This window comes from Cuculus canorus, chromosome 7 (genome assembly GCF_017976375.1).
Source record: "Cuculus canorus isolate bCucCan1 chromosome 7, bCucCan1.pri, whole genome shotgun sequence".
NCBI classification, from domain to species: Eukaryota; Metazoa; Chordata; class Aves; order Cuculiformes; family Cuculidae; genus Cuculus; species Cuculus canorus.
This window is the reverse complement of record NC_071407.1, coordinates 14205363-14225288: the sequence shown is the minus strand read 5'-3', so window position 1 is coordinate 14225288 and position 19926 is coordinate 14205363. Positions and strand designations below refer to the sequence as shown.

The 19926-nt window shown below is 41.1% G+C and overlaps 1 protein-coding gene across 4 annotated transcripts in view; it reads right to left on the bottom strand.

The window, feature by feature from the left end:
* The window catches only part of BTRC (beta-transducin repeat containing E3 ubiquitin protein ligase), a 121840-nt gene that overhangs the window by 60618 nt on the left and 41296 nt on the right, over positions 1-19926 (bottom strand). For all 4 annotated transcript variants that reach the window (XM_054071520.1, XM_054071522.1, XM_054071521.1 and 1 more), the window contains 2 exons: positions 13351-13428; positions 632-721 (listed from right to left, as the gene is read on the bottom strand). In XM_054071520.1, the coding sequence (XP_053927495.1) occupies positions 632-721; positions 13351-13428 (168 nt within the window). The remainder of the gene's footprint in view (positions 1-631; positions 722-13350; positions 13429-19926) is intronic.

Genomic DNA, 19926 nt, shown 5'->3' with positions numbered 1-19926 from the left:
CTCACAAACAGCCCTACATATATCTTATTTTACTCTAGTTATGCTGAATTTTAAGAAAAGAAGGTAGCTGTTGGAACCTTGTCTTTTCCAAAGACATCTACTACAATTCTCAAGGAATGACTTTTCTCCAACAGGCCAATACATCCATTTTCTTTACATTCTGACTGCCAAATCTCCCTCCGACCTTTCCCTTAAATAAATAGAGCATTCACTGTATTTTAATTGAAAGATCTTTCTTCTTGCACCTCCCCTCTGGTAGCTAAGAAAGGGAACCATGATACAAAAAGCTCTCATACAGTATTTTTAGCATATATCTGGACATCTATCATTCAAAGTTGCCACAGCTAATTACATGGCAGGTACAAGTCATCCCACTGGAAAAGCCTATTACTTGTATAGCAGAATGACCCTTTCAATCCTACACAAAGCTCAGGACTCAAGTAATCATTTCCAACAGAGAAAAACAGCAAGTCTGAAAACTCTACAAAGAAGGACAGAAAAGCCTATCAAAATACTTCCTTTCTATTTAAGTTTTTTTTTCTAAATGTAATTTTTAACAGGAACTTTTCGTTGATTAACAACAATCAATCTGCTAAAAAACCCTGAAAACCAAAGCTGTTCTCTTACTTACTTTGGCCACACAATTTTCAGTCTTCATAGCAGTGCTTCCTAGACATACTGTTTCCTGGTTTAAGCACAGTCTGGCACAGCTGTTGTAGGTCTGCAGAAAGATTAAAATGGTTATGAATAGACGAACACTGTTTTCTTTCAGGCACCACATTTTTGGCACAGGAACCCAAAACAACTCTACTACATTTCCTTTTTCCTAAGGTGTAAACATTTCTAACCAAAATAAACTAGTTTACAGCAAAAGCCTACATTGAGGGCATGTGTGTCCTCTGAGAAGCTACATACAATTTTATAGTTTTGAGATACAAAGAAAAAATATTTCTCTCCTCTTTCCCTTTGAAAAAGGAAAAAAATAATCTGATCTCAGTTGTTCAGTCTCTCACAAAATGCTGCATAACCAAACAACTAAAGCAAGGTGATTTCTACATGTTAATTATCATGGCATATGTCAAATGTTAATAAACATCCCCTGTTTTTAACAGGTAAAAATACATGGGAACAGTATGAAGGTTCTAATCAGAAGACAGCAAATGCAGATCACATCTCACTTGTATTTAATCTTCCCATTTTTGGAAAGCTTTTCCTTTTAAAGTAGAATGTCTTTTTTTCTTTACCTCATACATCAAGTTAAAGCTGAGGCTGCAGACTTCGGAGTCTTTGCGGAACACATTACTCTCAGTCTCTCCCTTTTTTAAGGGCAGTATACGAACAGAAATTATGAAGTGTGCTTGAAACTACACTTTGGTTGAATTGGCTATTTCAACTAAGATGCCTGAAGAACACAGGAGTTTCTAAGGGAGGCTCCCCTTCCCCCTACTTTCAACATCTTTTTAATTACTACTTGATTAAGCTCACATTTTTTAGTAGCAGTAGGAGTACAGTAGCACCTAAGAGCTCCAGTATTGCACTAAAACCCCAGCGCATGTCACCATTTACAGAAAACTGCTCCCAAGCAAAAGCAGCAGCCCAAAGGCAAGCACAAACTTGCTTTGTTACAAGAGTACTAAGTGGGCCACAGAGAAGATGTTGCTACCTCAAATAGTTATGTGGGGAAAACCCAAGAAGCGTGTTGAAAGACAATGAAATTAAACTTGCTACAAAGACATTTCCAAGAGCACTAAGTAAAACATTCTAACATCATGGTATTTTTAAGCTTGCCTTAAGGGGAAGACACACAAAGGTTCGTAGCGAACTGCCTGTCAGTTGTCTCCCGGTAATATTCACTCGCAATCTCTGAAGATTCTCTTTCAGGGCTTGCTACAGATTTCTATTTGTTTGATTTGAAAGTAATTCAACCCCAAATCTGCCATAGGTTACAAAACCTGCGGGCAACACTGGCATGCTAAGTTGTGCTCTCCATCTGCTCCAAAGCTACAGCACCACAGCCAGATTCCCTCAGTACTGAGCACCAAACAAATGATCTCCCCTTTCTGCCCTTCTGCCACAGGCCTGACTCTGCGCAATATGCATTCAGCAGCAGCAACACACAAAGCAGCAGAGGAACACATTGCAAAGGAAGGCAGATGAAAGAATGCAAAGACATGAGAAGCGGGTTACTCTGAGTGGTAGGAGATGCATCCACAAACTTCATGTTCCTAACAGTTTCCAGCTCAGAAGGACAGTAAGAACCAGCTGGTGGGAAGTGAGTGTTCACAATCCAGTTCACAATCCAGCATTGTTCACCTAAGTTCTTATGACTCCCTACTGACCGCCATGGGAAATTAGTAGACTGGCTCGGGTGGATCTGTACTGGTCCGGCACAGCACAGCTACTGTTATGGGATTTCAGGAAATCACAGTCCTTTCCACCTCACTGCTTTACAGGACTACCCCCACCGTGCCCCAACCACACCTCCTCTTAAGCTTCATCGTTAAACAGAAACAAAAAGGAGCACAGAAGCCCTATCTTCTCTACCGCTTCAACAGTTCATGTTTTATTTGTCAGTGAGCTCTCTAACCAGAAAACCACCAGTGGCCAACAGGAACACACGAACATAGACTATCCTGGCTCCAGCAGATCTTACAAGTTATAACATCGATACCTGCTGCAGCCAGCAGCCAGCTAGCAATTTTTGACTCTCCCAGAAGGAGAAACTGAAAGAGTGAAACACGCGAATCCTTTCAAAGTGCCATGCAGATAAACGGAGTGTGTCTTTCAGCAAGAGAGGTTCAGGTTCAAACTGGGATTAGGCCACAAGCAAACAGAAGTCTGATGGACTCAACTTAGCCTCGTGCAAATATTTGCCAACGTCATAAAACCATCACTATGGTATGCACAGCACTTTCTGCTCAGAAGAAAGATCATAATGGCATAAATATTATGAATAGTGGCTTAGATGTAGCAGCCCAACTGGTGGACAGAAAGTTGACACCATCTGCTTTGCATTGACATTCAGACAATACCATGCAAACCTCATTTTATAGGCATCAATTCATGTGTTAGTTCAATTCAACCAGACTCTGAAGTTGAAAAACCATGAAGGGTTGATAAGATTCTTTCTTCATTATTCAAACTTGTGTAATTTAATCCATTTATCATAAATCTGTGATTTCATTAATTTGCAATTTAATTCCTAAAATTCTAGTAGCGGTATTTCTGCACAACTTATCTGCTACATACTGTAAATTTTATGAGGAGCCCTGACTCAAAGAAAGCCACTAACTCCACTTTGCAGATGAAAACCTCCACCACAAAAACATTTGTTGAAAGCAATGGTGAAGCCCGTGGCTCCATGAAACGAACCATGGACTGAACTCAGATCTTTTTCCTTCCAAGACAAGTATGCACAAACCTTGGTAGCAAGCCAGCTTCGTAAAAGCCGGGCCTATAGAGAATCAGAACAGGTTTTCTCTCACATTTACAAATGGGAAAGAGCAGACAATACATATACACAATGTGAAATACTAAAAGCTAAATTTAAAAATCCGTAGAACTTTCTGAGAAGGAAGAAAGCTCATTATGCCGCTATTCAATAGTTGTGTGCATGTCAGAATTTACAGACAAATAATTATTCCAATGTATTGCTTAATTTCTATTATTTTCATCCACATAGTACATCTTCGTGCGAACAGCACCAACTGAATTTCCAGCATAACTTGTTAATCAAATCCCACAACAGCAGGACTAGTGACACTTCATGGAACTAGTATAGTATAAATTTAAAGCAGACAAAATAAAACACTCCTTCACACAGCAGGCAGTGAAATTCTGGAACTTGGCTGCTTCAGAACACTTTGGAGAGAAGCAAAATCAGCAAATGGAAAAAAAGGATTAAACAAACTCACAGACAGCAGATCCGTAGAGTACTTGGCAGAGATATCGCCTGGACATCCCTAGCACAACAGCATTAGATGCTGCAGCAGTAGGAGGGGAACGGAGCACAGAGAGCAGCCACACTTGTTTGCTTTCATTCATCAGCATCTTCCACTGACAGTGTGGAGTCTGCACTGGATGAGCAGATGCTGGATCTAACCGACCTGGGCATTCCTGTGCTCTCAATACCTCTCTGCCCTTTGACAACATGCTACAACACAAAAATTCTTTCCCTCCAAACTTTTTGACCACAGAAAGGAGACGAGAACCTACTTTTACTGTGAGAATCAACTTTTACACAGTAATTCTAAGAGGTAAAGATCTGCATAAGTGCAAAATTACCATTCTTCTTTTCTCAATAAAAGTAGTGCGGAAATAAAGAAAACTAGGAGTATGTTCGATGGATTCAACCTATCAGGATGCAGATTTGAGAACAAAACGTACAGTAATCTTCAGTTCAAAGTCCATTACTGTGTTTGCAATGTAACTAAGTTCTTCTGTTCTTACTTTCACATTCTCACAGAAGAAGGCATTATTACCCTTGTGGGATGAATAAAAAGGGTAAAGAAGATTCATGTACATGTTCTACAATACGTTTACAAAGGTTTCAAGCGAAACACAAACAAAAGCCTAGTTCTCCCCTGAAGTCCAGGAGGAAAAAGAGGTAAAATCACTCTGCTCAATAGGTCTCAATGGAAATGTATTGATAATGTTGCAAATAATCATAATAACAGATTCATTTAGGTTGGAAAAGACCTTGAAGATCTTTGAGTCCAATCACTATCCTAACACTGCCAAGTTCACCATGTCCCTAAGTGCCACATCCACATGTCTTTTAAACACCTCTAGGGACGGTGACTCTAGAAACTGCATCTGGTTTGTGAAATCGAGTCATAAGAAGATGGGAGAACGTATTGTGATGGTAATACTACATGGCTGCCCTCTTCCAACATTCCTCTGTAGGCAGCAGTTACTGGCCACTGTAAGACACAAGATTTTACTGCTCGATATGGAGATTTGATTCACCTGATATCATTATTAGTTTGCATACTAACAGTTACCAGTGAATAGACCTAACCGAAAGCAGAAGTAACGTCATCTGATCAAGCAATAACACAGAGTCCTACACATTAGGTGAAACGTTTAATGGTGTCTCATGCTACACTGCAACATCAAAGTACCTCCTTTAACTCATTTTGATGCCTACAGGAACACTGACTAACCCAGGAGAAAATCAAGGAAATCAGAACCAGAACGAAGCCTAAGAAAAGCAAATTTCTCAAACTCACATTTAAAGCTCAACCCTTTTATGAATCTCATCTAATCTGCACCAAAACTGTTCAAGTTTCTCCTCACCTTTCATCAAGAAAAGAGTTTTCTTCACCAATGAAAAGCAGTCTGAAATGGTAGCCTGGTTCAATACCACAGGCAGAGCTTTGCGTTGGAGTGCTTTAATATGTTTTTATATTGCATATAAAGCATGCAAACATAAACCAGTTTGTTGAAAACTACCCTCTTTGTGGAAGCTGGCTGTAATTCTGAACAAGTTTTCAATTTTTGCACTGCTGCTAGGGTAAAACATTTTAAAGAGTTTAATTTTTACTGTGGCTTCAATGACACAAGATTATCTAACAAAGTAATGGTTAATCAATAGAGGGTTTAGTTGTCAGGTGAAACATATAACACACTAAAAGGGATTGATTGCAAGGCTCCTCCTTATTTACTGGGAGGTATATATTTAAAATGACACAAACTTGTTACCAAGCTGCATTCCTTTAACCTTGCAAAAGCCGTTTGAGAACAGTGTTAAGCAGCCCTATAGCAAAACATGCTCTAATGAAAAAAAAACCCTACAAATATATGGCAGCATCAAATCATGTCAGAAGCAGGGGAACCACAAAGCTGTATTCACTCTCAGCCAAAGGCTTAAAATGCCACAGAGACGCTAGACTATGGTTCACAAAAGATAGAGCTGTATCTGATCTCATTCTGTAAGTGTCTTTGGTTATATTTTTCTTTTTAAAGGAAGTATGATCCTGCTCTTTGACACAAACACATAAACATTTCTACTCGTATTGGCACAGCTCTGGATGAACACTGGAGCCAGCCTGAAGCCTTGAAGTCCAGGCTATGTGTGTGCGTGTGGCCCTTTTGCCAACCGAAATCCATTTCTTTGGCCATTTATTCTGAGAATCCTCAGTCCCTAAACAAAACTACACTTTTTAATAGAAGCTGCAACCCAGGAGTTCAATAAGACCCCCCCCAACAGTTAATAATTACATGATTTATCAGAGAAAGATAACACTAATAAAAACACAGCAAAAAGACAAAACCCATACCCTTCCTTCAAGTCATTTTCAGGGAAAAGATTATTAAACTGTTCCTTTTGAACAAGGGCTTTTGTAGCTAAGCACAAATTGCCAAGCGGTTAGAAAAAAAGTTATTAGACTCAGAAGAATTCAACAGAAGTGAGAAGTTATATAAACAAATCACTCTGGCAGATTTGGAAAGATCACTTTCATCTTACTTAGAGTCTTAGGAGACTTGCATTAATTACCTTTTAAAGGTCTTTCACATGGACTATTTAAAATAAATGCAATTTATTTATTTATTTCAAATGAGATGCTTCTTCAGAAAGAATTAACTAATCTCAACAAATTTAAAAACGTTTTTATAAACAGGTAATTACAAAGAAGACTGGAATTAAGTCAAGCTGTAAGACATTACCCAGGATTCGCCACAATTATTTTCTTCAGATGAAATTTTCGTTATCCCTAGCCCAGACCTGGGAAGGAAAGTCTCCATGGAAAGTCATAAGGCAAAATAAAGAGTAGCCAAACAAAAAACTAGATCGTTTACTCGATTTTCCCTAAAGCACAGTCTGTCATATTGCAATTACACCTTGCTGACTGTGAAAGCCAGAGTCCTTAATATAGCCACTAGAGGGAAGACGTGTCTTAACACACGGCAGTGGTAGTTGGGGAGGGGGTTTTCTTGAGCAATTACCATAACAAAGCTCCCTTGGCCGTGTGTACCTTCTAATTACTCAGTACAATTAAAATGACTTCCCTAAAACAAACAGAAAAAGAAAAGGCCCCTAGAAGAAAAAACCTCCAGACAATACAAACAGCCTTACTCTGACCTGCCTGTTATCTGAAATTACATTAAAGCTGAAGATATTTTTTCCTCATCCATCAATGCGCAGAAGGGGAAACAAAAAAAAAGTGTGCCACAATGCCCAAACACCACGGGGTTGTTCAGTGAGGTAAAAGCATTAAAACAAATAAAAACAAAGAGCAAGGAGAACTAGCTCTCCTGTTAGAGAACAAGGGAAAAAAAAAAAGAAAGAGAAAGGAAATGTCGTGGTATTTAGCCATCTGGTAGCTGCTTGAAAACAAATTGTCCTCAAAAGAGCAGAAATACAGTATGTCTTCTCTCAGTTCACTGGCTTATGAATCAGACCTCCCCCTCCCTCCTCTTTTTAAAAACAATACAGGCATGGCTATGTTAAACTCCTGCGCTTTCCGTCCCTCCTTGCCCCAGTGTGCGAAGACAACCACGTTCATCCCAATCACCTCTGGTTATTCCAACACGGATGCATTATTTGCACTCTTGCAGGATACATCTCGTTGGGCCCATTTTTCAAAATCCCTCAGGATACTTTTTTTTTTTCCCCAACAGCCACTTGCTGATTTTGTAAACCCTTAAATCTTTCATTTTATAAGGCATGTCATCAAAGGAAGATGGCAGCCAAGCAATTTTTCTTTCCATTGACAATTTGTGACATTTTTCCAGCAGCGTGCAAGGTGTTGAAAACCTGGCAGCTGTTACCTCCCAGGATGAAGCTCCTTTTTTATCCTCCCTTGACAGTTTAACTCAATGGGTCAGCACCTTTAAAGACTGCAAAGTACCACTGAAGTGGATGGAGGCTTGAATTACTGCTCCCTCCCTAATCAATGTAAACCCTCACTGCAGGTGAAACTCTTCATCTATAGAGGTGCATGGGGGAGGGAAATGTAATGCCCTGAGCCAGATGGTTTTCATCTTGTTTTTTAAAGAAGAAAGGAACAAGCTAACAAGGGGACAGCTACTTTGTTAGCTTCTTGGCCTCTCTCATGGCTTTGGATCCCCAGGGTTCCAGCCACACAAGAGAAAGAATACAGAAAAACATAAACACTTAAAGAAATATAACTAGGGGGTTGGCAACACGCTGCTTTCAAAGCGTTGAGAGCCCTGTTCAGTGCTTTATTTATCACTGCCCACGTTCTTCGGATGGTAAGTGGACATGGACACAAAGGGCAGGGGGGAGCAGACAACACTTGCAATTTACTCAATTACAGAGGAATGCAGAAATGCAGCAGGGTGACAGATTCCTATTAGCACCAACACTGAAAGAGCCCAGTGGCCTTTTCACCACAAGGCAGCATTTCCATTGTACCTTAAGAGTCTGGCACAACCCGCCTTGGCCAGTTTTTTAACATGCATTAAGTGTCACAGAAGAATGGAAATCATTTTTTTGTTGAGAATAAAGAAAAAAAAATTAAGCAGAAAGAATAATCTTAAAAGTAAGACTAAAGATGTACCTCTAGCAATTTCGGGAGGCTTTTAAGCCAGAAACTCCTTACTAGAAAGCACTATCAGTGCAAAAGAAGCTGCAACCAGGATAACTTCATAGACCAGGTTTGTCCTGCCTCGGCAAGCTCTCTAACAGAAGCAAATCTGAATTGCAGCGTCCTCCAAGGGAGGGTGGGAGGAAAAGAGGGAGGGAGCTGAAGGAGTCCCACTCCCTCTCCACCGTGTAACCTTCCCCACCAGTCAAAAAGAGAGCTTCAACTTTGCACAGCAGAAATACTTCTGAGGAGAAATACACCGGAGAGGAGCTCAGAGCCACTGGGTGATAGTACCAGCTGGAACTAAACGGTTGACAGTTGCTACCTTTTGTGTTTCCTTAGCTCTACCTTCTTTAATTGCTTTCTGCTTCTTATAGTTTGCTTGTGTATTGGCTTTAAACCCTTAAGATAAGACTGTGCCTATTTTAACTTTGATATAGCGCCTGGAGCATGTTTTAGGTGCTACATGTAATTTTACAAAATAATCTCCAATCCATGAGTGAATTGAGGGAATGTTCTGTGCCAAAACAGTAAGAGGGAAAATTCTTGAAAATGCTGAAGAGCCGGTCTGAATGGGGTAACAGACAGGGATTTTTTTCCCCCAGACTTCCATCTGGAAGCTTATAGAAAGACAGCAGAGTCCAACATGAGGTTTGCAGAAGGCATGGTGCGGCAGCCTCGCTGCTGTCAGCATTTCCCCACAAGGCACCTTCACCCACAGACAAACCACAGCAGCAAAAGGCACCTCATTATTGCTCTACCAAAGAGAAGGGAGGGAAGATTTTAAACAACCTGCATTGTGCCCATCTTCTTTAAAAACCAGCAGGGTAATCAAGTTCAGGGCATCCCCGGACAGCTGCCCTGTGACCTATTCATGTTGACCCCCACTATTCATCACTTTTCTTAGGACTATGAGGGCAAGCTCCCGGGGAGTGACCACCACAATAGACAGATACGAGCCAACAATAATACGGTTCCCGCAAAAAAACCAGATGGCACTGCAATAAATTTACAAATCTGCATTCATGGCTCTGTTAAAAACACCCAGAAGCTAAAAGGCTGGAGGGGCCCCCAGAGAGCTTCCCCTTCCCAGTTTCTAAAGGCCAGCTCTCTCCCGAAGACTATTGAGCTCATGTTCTTCATAAATGAAGAATGGAGATATAGCCCTTAAAATAACAAATGCCTGACCTAATCAATCTAGCGTTTGGGTCTAACACTAAATGATAGGCACTGAAAACTAATTATGTTTTTTGGCAAGGAAGTTGAATTAAAATGGAAACACACAGGTTAAAAAGGCACTGAAGCATTTGTGAGTCCCTTTGAAAGGGCGGCACACACACACTCACGCTCACACACAGGGCTTGAAACAGGAACCTGATTCAATAACTCATGCATTTATTTTTAAAATGAATCAGATTAGTCCCATGTGTGACCTGCCGGTCCATCTGTATGAGCTGGACTTAATGGGCACTACTCTCACGCTTACTTCAGTTTGAAGTATGAGAGAGATAAATTTAGTTTAATTTTCAACAGATCAAGCTATCCATTTTCCAAATGGACCATCTGGATCAGCCTATTAAAATTAATTTATAACTTTGCAGTGTGAAAATTCGTTTGTTAGCTTAAATAAAGTTGCCAAAAACTTTTGCCACTTGTCATTGGTTTTTTTCTAAAGTCTGTTTTCAGACCATGATTTTCAGTTTATCATTACAAAATTTAATTTTGTGAGATCAAGCACTGAACAGGAACCGAATGTTTGCATCCTTACTGTCACAGCTTAGATCTTTTCATTGTTCCAGCCAACAGTGTCAAGTTCATTGCCTTGTTCTGTTTCCTTTCCAAGTGCTGATCTCCATGTCTTTCCTGCCTTCTTGCCCCTCACGCACCTAAGAGCGGCTGTGCCTCATATCTCCAGCATGCCGACAACATGGTTCCACTTGTTGAGACTTTGGAAGACACACTTTTCCAAAACCCAGTTTAATCAACAGAATCATGCTACTTCTCCTAGTAACAGGTCCACAGGCCTGTTTACAGTTTCAGATGCTTAAGTAATCATTATCTCCTCTTATTATCTTCATCTTCTGACATATCTATTCCACTAACCCACCCAAGAAAACATCTATGGCTAACTAAGGCTGCATACCAGCACAGCAAACAAGGAAAGAACAGATAATGTTCCTTTACTTAAACACATCAGCAGCTGAACATGTCAAGACACCATACCTCCCCAGAACTGGTGTGATGCATCTCGTTAATTTTCTAAAACAAATCAAAAAAATACGAAATATGTGGACACGTTCACTGGAAAGACCACTTACGCAAACAGGCTTTTCCTCTCCCTACACAGGCACATTCAGTTTTTCTGTGCACGTAGGTCCATGTTCCCCAATAATGAAATTTTAACTGTAGTATGTTAAGGATGAGACAGAAAATGTGAAATTGTACTCTCAGTATTTACCAAGTTAGTATCTTTCCACTAAGGTACTAGTATAGAATTCAGCACCTTTTGTGTATTACTGCTTTGGCAGCATTTGCCAGTCAGATTTTCTTGGTTTTACAAAGTACGGATAAATGTAAGACAGGGTAGCTACTCTGCACACCTTCCTGGAGAACACACAGATCTTTCTAATAAGACTCACTCTACCCATTGACTAGGACAGAAGAAAACACATGGCTGCAGATGAGTCTGCCTCTTGAACCTAGAAATTCCTCACTGTTTCTCATCCATCACTAATATAGAGGAGCAATGTGAGTTTCCAAAAGACACTGACACCTTCTATTAGTGTCTATGTAAAGAATCAGAATTCCTTCTGCTACAGGTTAAAAAATTGTGGTCAACCACCTCCTATGATCTTGACAAGAGGGCACTTGCTTTAAGACTACAGTTTGAACATGTCCATAAACACTGCTCTCAACACAAATGGCTCCAGAGAGCAGAAGACCAAATGATTTTGTCCTGCATCAGTCACTGTAAAGACACAAAGACTGAGCCTGATACAACACCTCAACAATATCCTGAAACACAGCTAATCATCTTTGTCATAAACAATGTCACCATGAATCACCTCCAAATGAAATATCTGGACAGTACAAGCAGTTTTTTAGGTGTATATCTAGGTTACAATGACTTGTGGGCCTGTGGGAAAGAAAGTTTTCCCTGGGCACTAAAACTACTCCTGCAGATTGAAATATTATGGGAAAGAAATACAACTCAAAAAGCCTTCTTGATCTCTACAATATTACTCATGAATATGCGTCTCCTCCTTAACCAGTAATCATGAGGAAGGACTCAGTGCAATAAGAAGGCACACAAGACAGGTAATTTGTGTTCCTTTTGACTCAACATCTCTCGCTATTAACTTTTTCTTGGAGAAGAAGCATATGCCTTTGCTTGTTGAATCTGAAGGCTTGCCATCAATAACATAACCCTAAGATGAAAAGAAAACAGTTTTCTGGTGTGCTGAGCATCTTGTTGACTATCTTGGGGATACACCGTAGTAACGTAGTAGCTTTGCCTTCTTCCTCTAGCTCCTGTTGTTTGTTTGAATGCCAGAAACATTTTATGTTTGGTGTAACATATTTAATCAATTCTACAGGGGAATTTTCTCAGCAATATCTGAGACCTTACTCATTATCATAGGATATTGCTCTTGTCTGAAAAGCTTACATGGACTATGTCTGTTAGATGGACCTGTCTCAGCCACTGCAGTCCTTCATGTATCACCTACTCCCACAAATGCAAGCACTTCTAACACGTTATTAAACAAACAAACAAACCCAAAACATCTACCCCACTACCCCTCAAAAAACAACTTTGAACACAAACTCACTATATGAAAAAGATACTCGTTTCTTTATCACAGTTTTGACCCACAATTCCTCTTGGAAATAGCACCAGTGGGCACTGTATTACCACCCTATTCCTCTGCCCAAGCCCACTGCTCCTGTAGCCGAGATGCAGAAGGGAATGTGCCAGTTTCTCAGCTGCTGCAAAATGTGGCCTAAGGTAGTCACTTAAGTCATCTTTGTCAATGGTTTTACTCTGATATGCCAGGCAGCAAATTTGGGCAGCTGGGGCACGGATATATTTTTGCTTCTGCTGCCTGAAGGCCGCAGAGGGAAGAAAGATCAAGGTGCTATGTAAAGCATGATCTGAAATTACTAAATCCAACTTAAATCCTCCACAAATCACAAGCCAAGCCACCTTTGTTGACCACGGAGATTAGAAGAGTGATTCTTTTGAATAGGTAAGAAGTTTGCTCTACTGTACTTTAACTGAAAAAAGATAATCTTTTATCAGCCCACCTGTTCTCCTTTCTACCCATTAGTAATTTGTATGCATGTGGAGGAAACAAAAGCAGGTCATTTTTCATGTTATTAACCTGGACATCACCTCCAAGAAAATTTACCTTCAAGGGTAATAAAAAGCTTAATTCTTCTAGAAGACTCTGAGATTCTTGAACAGATCACCTAGAGCAAGGCAAAACGTACTACAAACCAGATAGGAACGTTTATAGAAGAAAAGGCTGAAGAGGTCTTCATTAACAGCAAATGGAGAAAGGTGAAGCTAAAGAGTCACAACTGACTGCACTAAACTTCTTTAGAAAAAGTCATCAAACTCTCCTGAAGGCGAAATCTATGTGTCTATTTTTCCGAGGTACAATGTGACTTGTTCAGACTTCAAAGGAGAAAAGAAAGGATTTCCACCAGCACAAGTCAGACTTCAGCTTCCAGAAGCATTTAAGCATTCAAATAGCTAGAAAGTTTTATTGCATTTTTAAAGAGACTGATCACATACCTGTCTAAGTGAATTCTTCTCAGGAATGATCTTCCTAGGGGGCTCATCGTTATTACAGTCTTCTCTCTCAGAGGAATTCTGTGAAAGAAAGTAAGCTTTAATTCAGTTCTTATCCCTAATATTATTCTGCGAGGAGAAAAGAAACAGAATATTTGTACTACTACACAGGCTGTAGTATTTTACACATACAGACACCAGAGGCTAACAGAGTGAAACAGCTTGTTATGGCAGGGAAAGAATTTCTCCTTCTCAACACAACAATGTACCACTGTGCAGGTATCTGTTGAAGAAGCCTGGGCGGTGGTTGGATCAGGCAACACCAGCGCTCCTGAACACCTCAGGATAACTATTTAACAGTGGAAGCTGTTGAAACGAAAAGGTTGCTAAGAGGTACAACTGTTGTTCTCTGTGCACCTATGCTTTCAATCTGCCTAACACTGCTGGGCTGCCAACAATCAGAGAAATTATGATAGAGCTAAATTCTGGTGAAAGAGGGTGTCAGGAGTTCCTTCAAAAAAGAAAACTGTGTAGGTAGTGAATGATATCATGGACATGTTTTTCACTCCTGCCCCTCGACTCTACATACATGCACAATTTCTAGAAAGACTGATGTTCCAAAACTTAAGTTGCTACCTCCAAAAAAAGAGCGTCAGTAAGGCAAGAGAAGGTGGACAAGAAGAAACACAAGGGCTTTACCAGCATGAGTTAAAAAAAAACCAAAAAACACGGAGAGACTTTTGTCCTGTTAAACTCATTATTAAAACCAAATATTACTTGCTTTAAGGAAAAACAGGCTACAGTTTATCTCAGGACATTCATAGTCTGTAGCAAACAGTTGGTTAAAAAACTGTGGAGTACTTGGGGGGAATCCTGTCCTCACCACCAAAGTCAGCTGCTCTGGAATACAGCTTCCTTTGCACGGGTTTAGCCACTGCAGTGACAGAGTAGTAATGACAGCCAGCTTTGGGAGAATCCCACACACACATGTAAAATCAGTTTGATCACCACAGTATTCATAGCCTTAGGCCACATTCCCACACATTCAGTAGTGAGCAACTAAACAGGTTTTAAAGAGATACAGAAAAACTGCTTAGGGAGAGCTCTGCCAGGAAAAGGGTGGTTTTCCAGTTACTTGCAGACAAGCTCAGGATTGTGTATTTTAAGGCAGAAGTCTGCATTCTGTACCTCTCCCTCCTCATCTCCCAGATAACCTGTCCTTCACTGAGCACAGCTCTGCCCAGTTTCTTCCACAGCCAGCTTCCAGCCCAACACCTCAGGAGACAGAAATGGCATCTGTTGGCAAAGGAGGAGCTGGGCCCTGCAAGCAGCCAGCATGGCAAAGCAGAGCTAGCAGAAAGCAAGCAGGCTGCGGGAAGCCATCAGAAGAGCAGCGTGCTCGTGTGCCCGCTGCAGCGCTGCGTGCTCAGGCACCATCCAGGCAGCTCTGGTTGCCAGGCTGGTGAAGGGGAAGAAAAGGTACAGCCCGAAGGTAAGGCAAGGGGCAGATGCTGTCTGTTGAGAAATGGCAGATAAGGAAAAAACCCAAACAAACCAAACAAATTGTCATAAACTGGTCAGGAGGATTTTGTGTAGGTCAAAGCTTGCAGACCAACTAGTGATTTTTGAGGTTTGTTTTTAAAACAATATACAGAATTTGCAAAGCACCATAACATCTAGGATGCTGTAATCAGGGTTTTATAATGGAAATCAATCCTAAATGGGCCTGATAAATCACTGTAAGAGGCCAGCTTTTGAAAGTTTTCATATGAGGTCTCAGTCAGGACAAAGTCATTATATTAAATACAGCATAGAAAGGACTGCGAGTGTAAATACGTAGAAGCCAGAACCACCTATCTCCAAAAAGGCAGGCAAGGCATTTAAACCTGCTCTTTTCTGCTCAGAAGGGACTTCAATTTTTGTGCTTTGGAGAAAAAGACAAAGTGCACCAAGTGTAAGAATGTTTAGTGGGTTACTAAACATTTCCAGGAAATGCATTTTGTTGAGGGTAGGTGTGGGGGAGGTATTACTTCTGGATGCTTATTATTAAGCACCAAAGCACTTTCCCCTTCCAAATGAACTTTCTGTGACAGTGAAATCTTGCATTCTTCTTGCCTTTCAAAGCCATTAAGGATCCTCCCTCAAAAAACCTCAAAAAGCAGGAAAACTAGTGCTGCTGGTGAAATGTCAGCCCTTATTTTGAAATTCCTAGTTACTGCAAAGCGTGAAGTTATCTACTTTTTCTTTGAGCTGAGTATCTAATTTTAAGAGCAAGCAGAGGACCATTTTGCATTCATTATCTTTATAGGTGGCAAGGCTAAGAGGTTGGCTGAACAAAGACCAGACAAAGACTGCCAAGTGCATATGGTGGTTCACAGCTTGGCGCCTCACCATTCTACAGCACCAACACAGCAGCTCCGATCGCAGACTATGAAAGAGGAGCGCTGCTCCTGCACTTTTGTTGGCATGTAAGTTACGCTTGGTGAAGACAGAATGACTGTAAAGCATTACACTTAAGAAAAAGCACAGATGTTTATAACTCCCGCTCATTTCTCAGGAATAGGAAACCCATCAATCCACGTGCAGGTACAAGACCCTGCATATTTCAGGACTAACTGTAGCTGCATGGAAGTGAATTTCACTTGATAGGGCAACACTTAGGCCATGGGAAGAGCATAAAGTAATCAACTGAAATGGTACATCTATATATTTCTCCTTGCTGAACAAGGTGGCAGTAGGGATAAACATGTACGAGGTCAGAATAATGTTTGCTTCAACAGGACTTTAGTGATGCTCTGGGCCACAAGAGAGACAGACAAAGGGAGAAACCGCCCTGAGCACCCTCTCGTGGTTACCGAAATGCACATCTCGGGCACAGATCTGGAAAGAAGCATTTGGTATCCAGACGGCAAGTTGGGTGTACTCACTGGGAATATTAAAAATCTGCAGTGACTGTCCTTGATACGTAGCAGAAGAATGATGCAATTTGTTAGGTTGAAAGAAGTGAAGAAACACAGCGCATGCAGAAAACTGAAAGTCCCTTATATCAGGGAAAATCTTTAAATCCCACAGGCAAGCTTTCCTTTACAGACTACGGACAGACTGGCCACAAGTGTTTGTGTTTACACGTGGGGGCCTCTCCTTTTAAACAAGTACAAGCAAAATAAGATGAGAAATGCTGAAGTCTCCAAAGCACAAATTGATCGGTCTTGGTGAGATAAATGCTGCTCCTCCCGCTTTTTCCACAGGCAAGTAAAATGGTTTGGTTTTTTTTTTAATTTGTCCAAGGTCACACAATGACAGTGGAAGCGTTGGGAAGAGAAGCCAGGAACCCCAGGCTCATAGTTCTTGTAACCTTCAAAATTTCTCTCTAGCAGGAGGTTCCTGTAAAGGGCCTCTGCCCTTCATAGCTCATTTTTCCTAAAATGGCTACTGTCTATAATGAGATCCTTTTAAATCTGATTTGCATTTAAAACTTCAGCCTGTAATTAACAGAATATAACTCCATGGCAGGTTGTCTTAAAAACCACTACAAAATTATTACTATTTAACTCTCCCCATGAAGCCTCCTCCACCACTAAACACAACATGCTACAATGCATACGAAATCCCTGGACTGAAGCATTTGATGGGAGATGACACATAGTATTTTGTGTACACAGCCCAGCAAAACACTGCTGGGAATGCGATATAATACACAGAGAAATGCATTCCCAGGGACTACCAGTTGGGCAGAGCTACCTTTAGTACCGCCTCGCTCGTCGTGGTGGAAATCAAAGCCCTGCCAACCAGAGGAGGCTTTCTTTGGTGCTGGTCTGCCCTCCACTAATTATAAAAGAGTACAGACACAGCCTTTTTCCAAATGTGGGGAAGTGGGGGTGGGGAAGAAAAGCATGTCTACGTGAAGAGCACAACTATTTTTTATGCTTTCAAATTCTTAATCCTGTTTGGAGCTGTCAGTGGGGGTTAATGGAAGCCTTGGATAGGAGAATTCCAATCTGGTTGGCAGATGGATAGGTTGGTTATAGCTGCATAACTATGTCTTGCCTGCAGGCACAATTCAGAACACTGTTAAAGCAATATAAAGTCTCTGTCAAGCTGAACCATTTGGATCAGTAGCAAGGAGAAATAATAATAAAAAAAGGAGTTCATCTCTGGGCCTTGCGCGCTTATGCTAGTATGCAGAAACTGATTAATTGTCATCGTGTGCTGGTCTGCTATACCTCAGATTTCTACTTCTGGAGTAGATTTTGCATGCTAATATAATCATTCTCCCTCTTGAGACATTAGCAAATAATCAAATGAAAAACAGGATCATAATTTACTGAGATTCGGGCAATTCTCTATGCAAATTTGACTTGTTATTGCTGCTGCCTCGTTAATCTGAATGCCTTTGACAAACTCCTTTGATTTATGAACTCATGACAACTCCAATGTGTATATATTTTGCTAGATTGACATTATCATTAAGAGTGGGTGGACTGAGCTCACATGAATGGCTGATTTTATTCGCTGGTGTCTGCTGCTCAACAGCTGAGCATCTCCTTCTCACAAAGCCCCTGAGCGCCAGGCTCTTCCCATCTACCCATCCATTCATCATCTCGATGTTAATTGGCCCAGGCTTTAAGCAAATTTTCAACACGATTTAAAGGCACGATGACACTGATTACTGACCCTCTGCCATACGGTGCCTATTGATTAACCTGACAGAGATGATGAGCTTGAGGGAAACTAGGTGCGTGTGGACCTCGGGCGGGGGGGGGGGGAAGAAAAATATATATATTGTTTATGCAGGCTAAACACTTGTCATTATCCCAAAGGCCAGAATTTGTGCTGCACTGGCCCTTAAAATACACTATTGCTTTAAACACCTGCATCCAATACACAAAATGCTTACTTGCTGTGGAAAAATGATTACAAATTTGATGTCATGTGCAGTCTGTATTTTTAATCGAGTTCCCTGATAAATAGACCCCCTTAAGCCAATCAAGTCTCGCTCTTGCCCTTGCATGCATATACTTCACTCCGAACAGAAGCCGGGGCAGGGTGTGTTTTTAGTGGTATCAGCAGATCCAACCGCATGTAGGAAATCTACTTGGGTATTTCAGGTCTCTAAGCAAATAATACAGTGGGAACACAGTGTCCAAACAGCTACAGCAGAGTAAATGTTTCAAGGGCAAACTGGATGCCAGACAGAGCTGTCTCGGTATTTCTGTTGCCGCATTAAAATAGAGGCTTTAGCACACACCAGTGAAACAGTGCATTTCCCCTTTTCCAGTGTAAATTGTTGATATGACCTGACCCTCAAGCTCCTAGGTGCACTGAGTGAATGCAGCATTTTATCAGAGCTTAAAAATAACTGACATCCTCTTTCGTGTTTCTTGAAGTGTCCCCACGCTGCACTTGGTCCTCTTCACCAAGGACAGAGGGGTACTGCCTCAGCCAAGAGGGAGCCACTGAATAAGTTGGGTACATCAGCATTCTTCCTGCAGACTGGTGCTATACGAAAGGAAAACGAAGCAGAAGGCCTGTCTAACCCCTGCCCAGCCCCAGGTTAAGTCTGTCACTCAAAGCACACTGTTCCTCTTTCCTCATTCAAGCCAGCAGCCTGTCAGCAGTCAGAATGTTTCTCTTGTTTAGAAGGGGGGAAGTCAGGGGCCAAGTGATTGCCCCAGGATGCTATAAAGTCAGCTGTCTTCTAATTTGCATCAATTGCTTGCAGGAAACAGGACAAGGTATCATTGGGTAAAGGTATGGAAAAATTAGCTGTGATTGCCTGATGCCCCTGTCAGCCAGACTGGACTGAAAAGGGGAGGGCGATGAAGAGAGGAGAGAAAAAGATGTGTGGAAATAAGCGCCAGTCTAAGACCAGAGGCACATATAAGCCTTACGTTCCCTTTCCAATAACCTTTGTAAGTGATAGATGAGTCCAAGCCCATTGTTATCGTTAAGGGACTGTCAGCATCCTGATTTTATAAATGCTATCTGTCAGTTTATAAATATCTCAGCCATTTCAACAGTGCTAGGATGAATCCTGGCATAGCCAATGTCAGCCTGAAAGCAGTATTACCGTTAAAAAAAAATACAGGTCTAACATCCACTAAAAACATTCAAGGATAGCATCTCCTTTTTCTCCTATCAGGAGGCCCGAAAAATTCCAATTATTTGGCTAGTCACAAGAATATATAAAAGCAGCCCTTAACGTTGGCAATGTTCTCCAAGAAAAACAAGTATGAAAGCTGCAAGTTTGAAGGCAATTCTCTGCCTGTTCGGTAGATAAAACAAAAATGACAGCTGTAACACGCAGGGAGATCCACAGCAATGAAAATGTAGAGATAAGTATCAGACCCCATTCCTCCTTGGCATTTGCTGTTCCGAACATTCACGGAGATTAGATCCTTTTAGAGGATGCCATAAATTGCAACGTGTAGGCACAAGGGGGTGACTTCAGCCCAGAATGAAGGCACAGACAAGTTTCCCAGCTCTTACAAGTTTAGAGTTAAGTGGTACTTCTGCAAGGGGTTTATGGCTAACCATTAGAATGACAAAAGGGGAGCTTGCAGCAACGAATATCAGAAA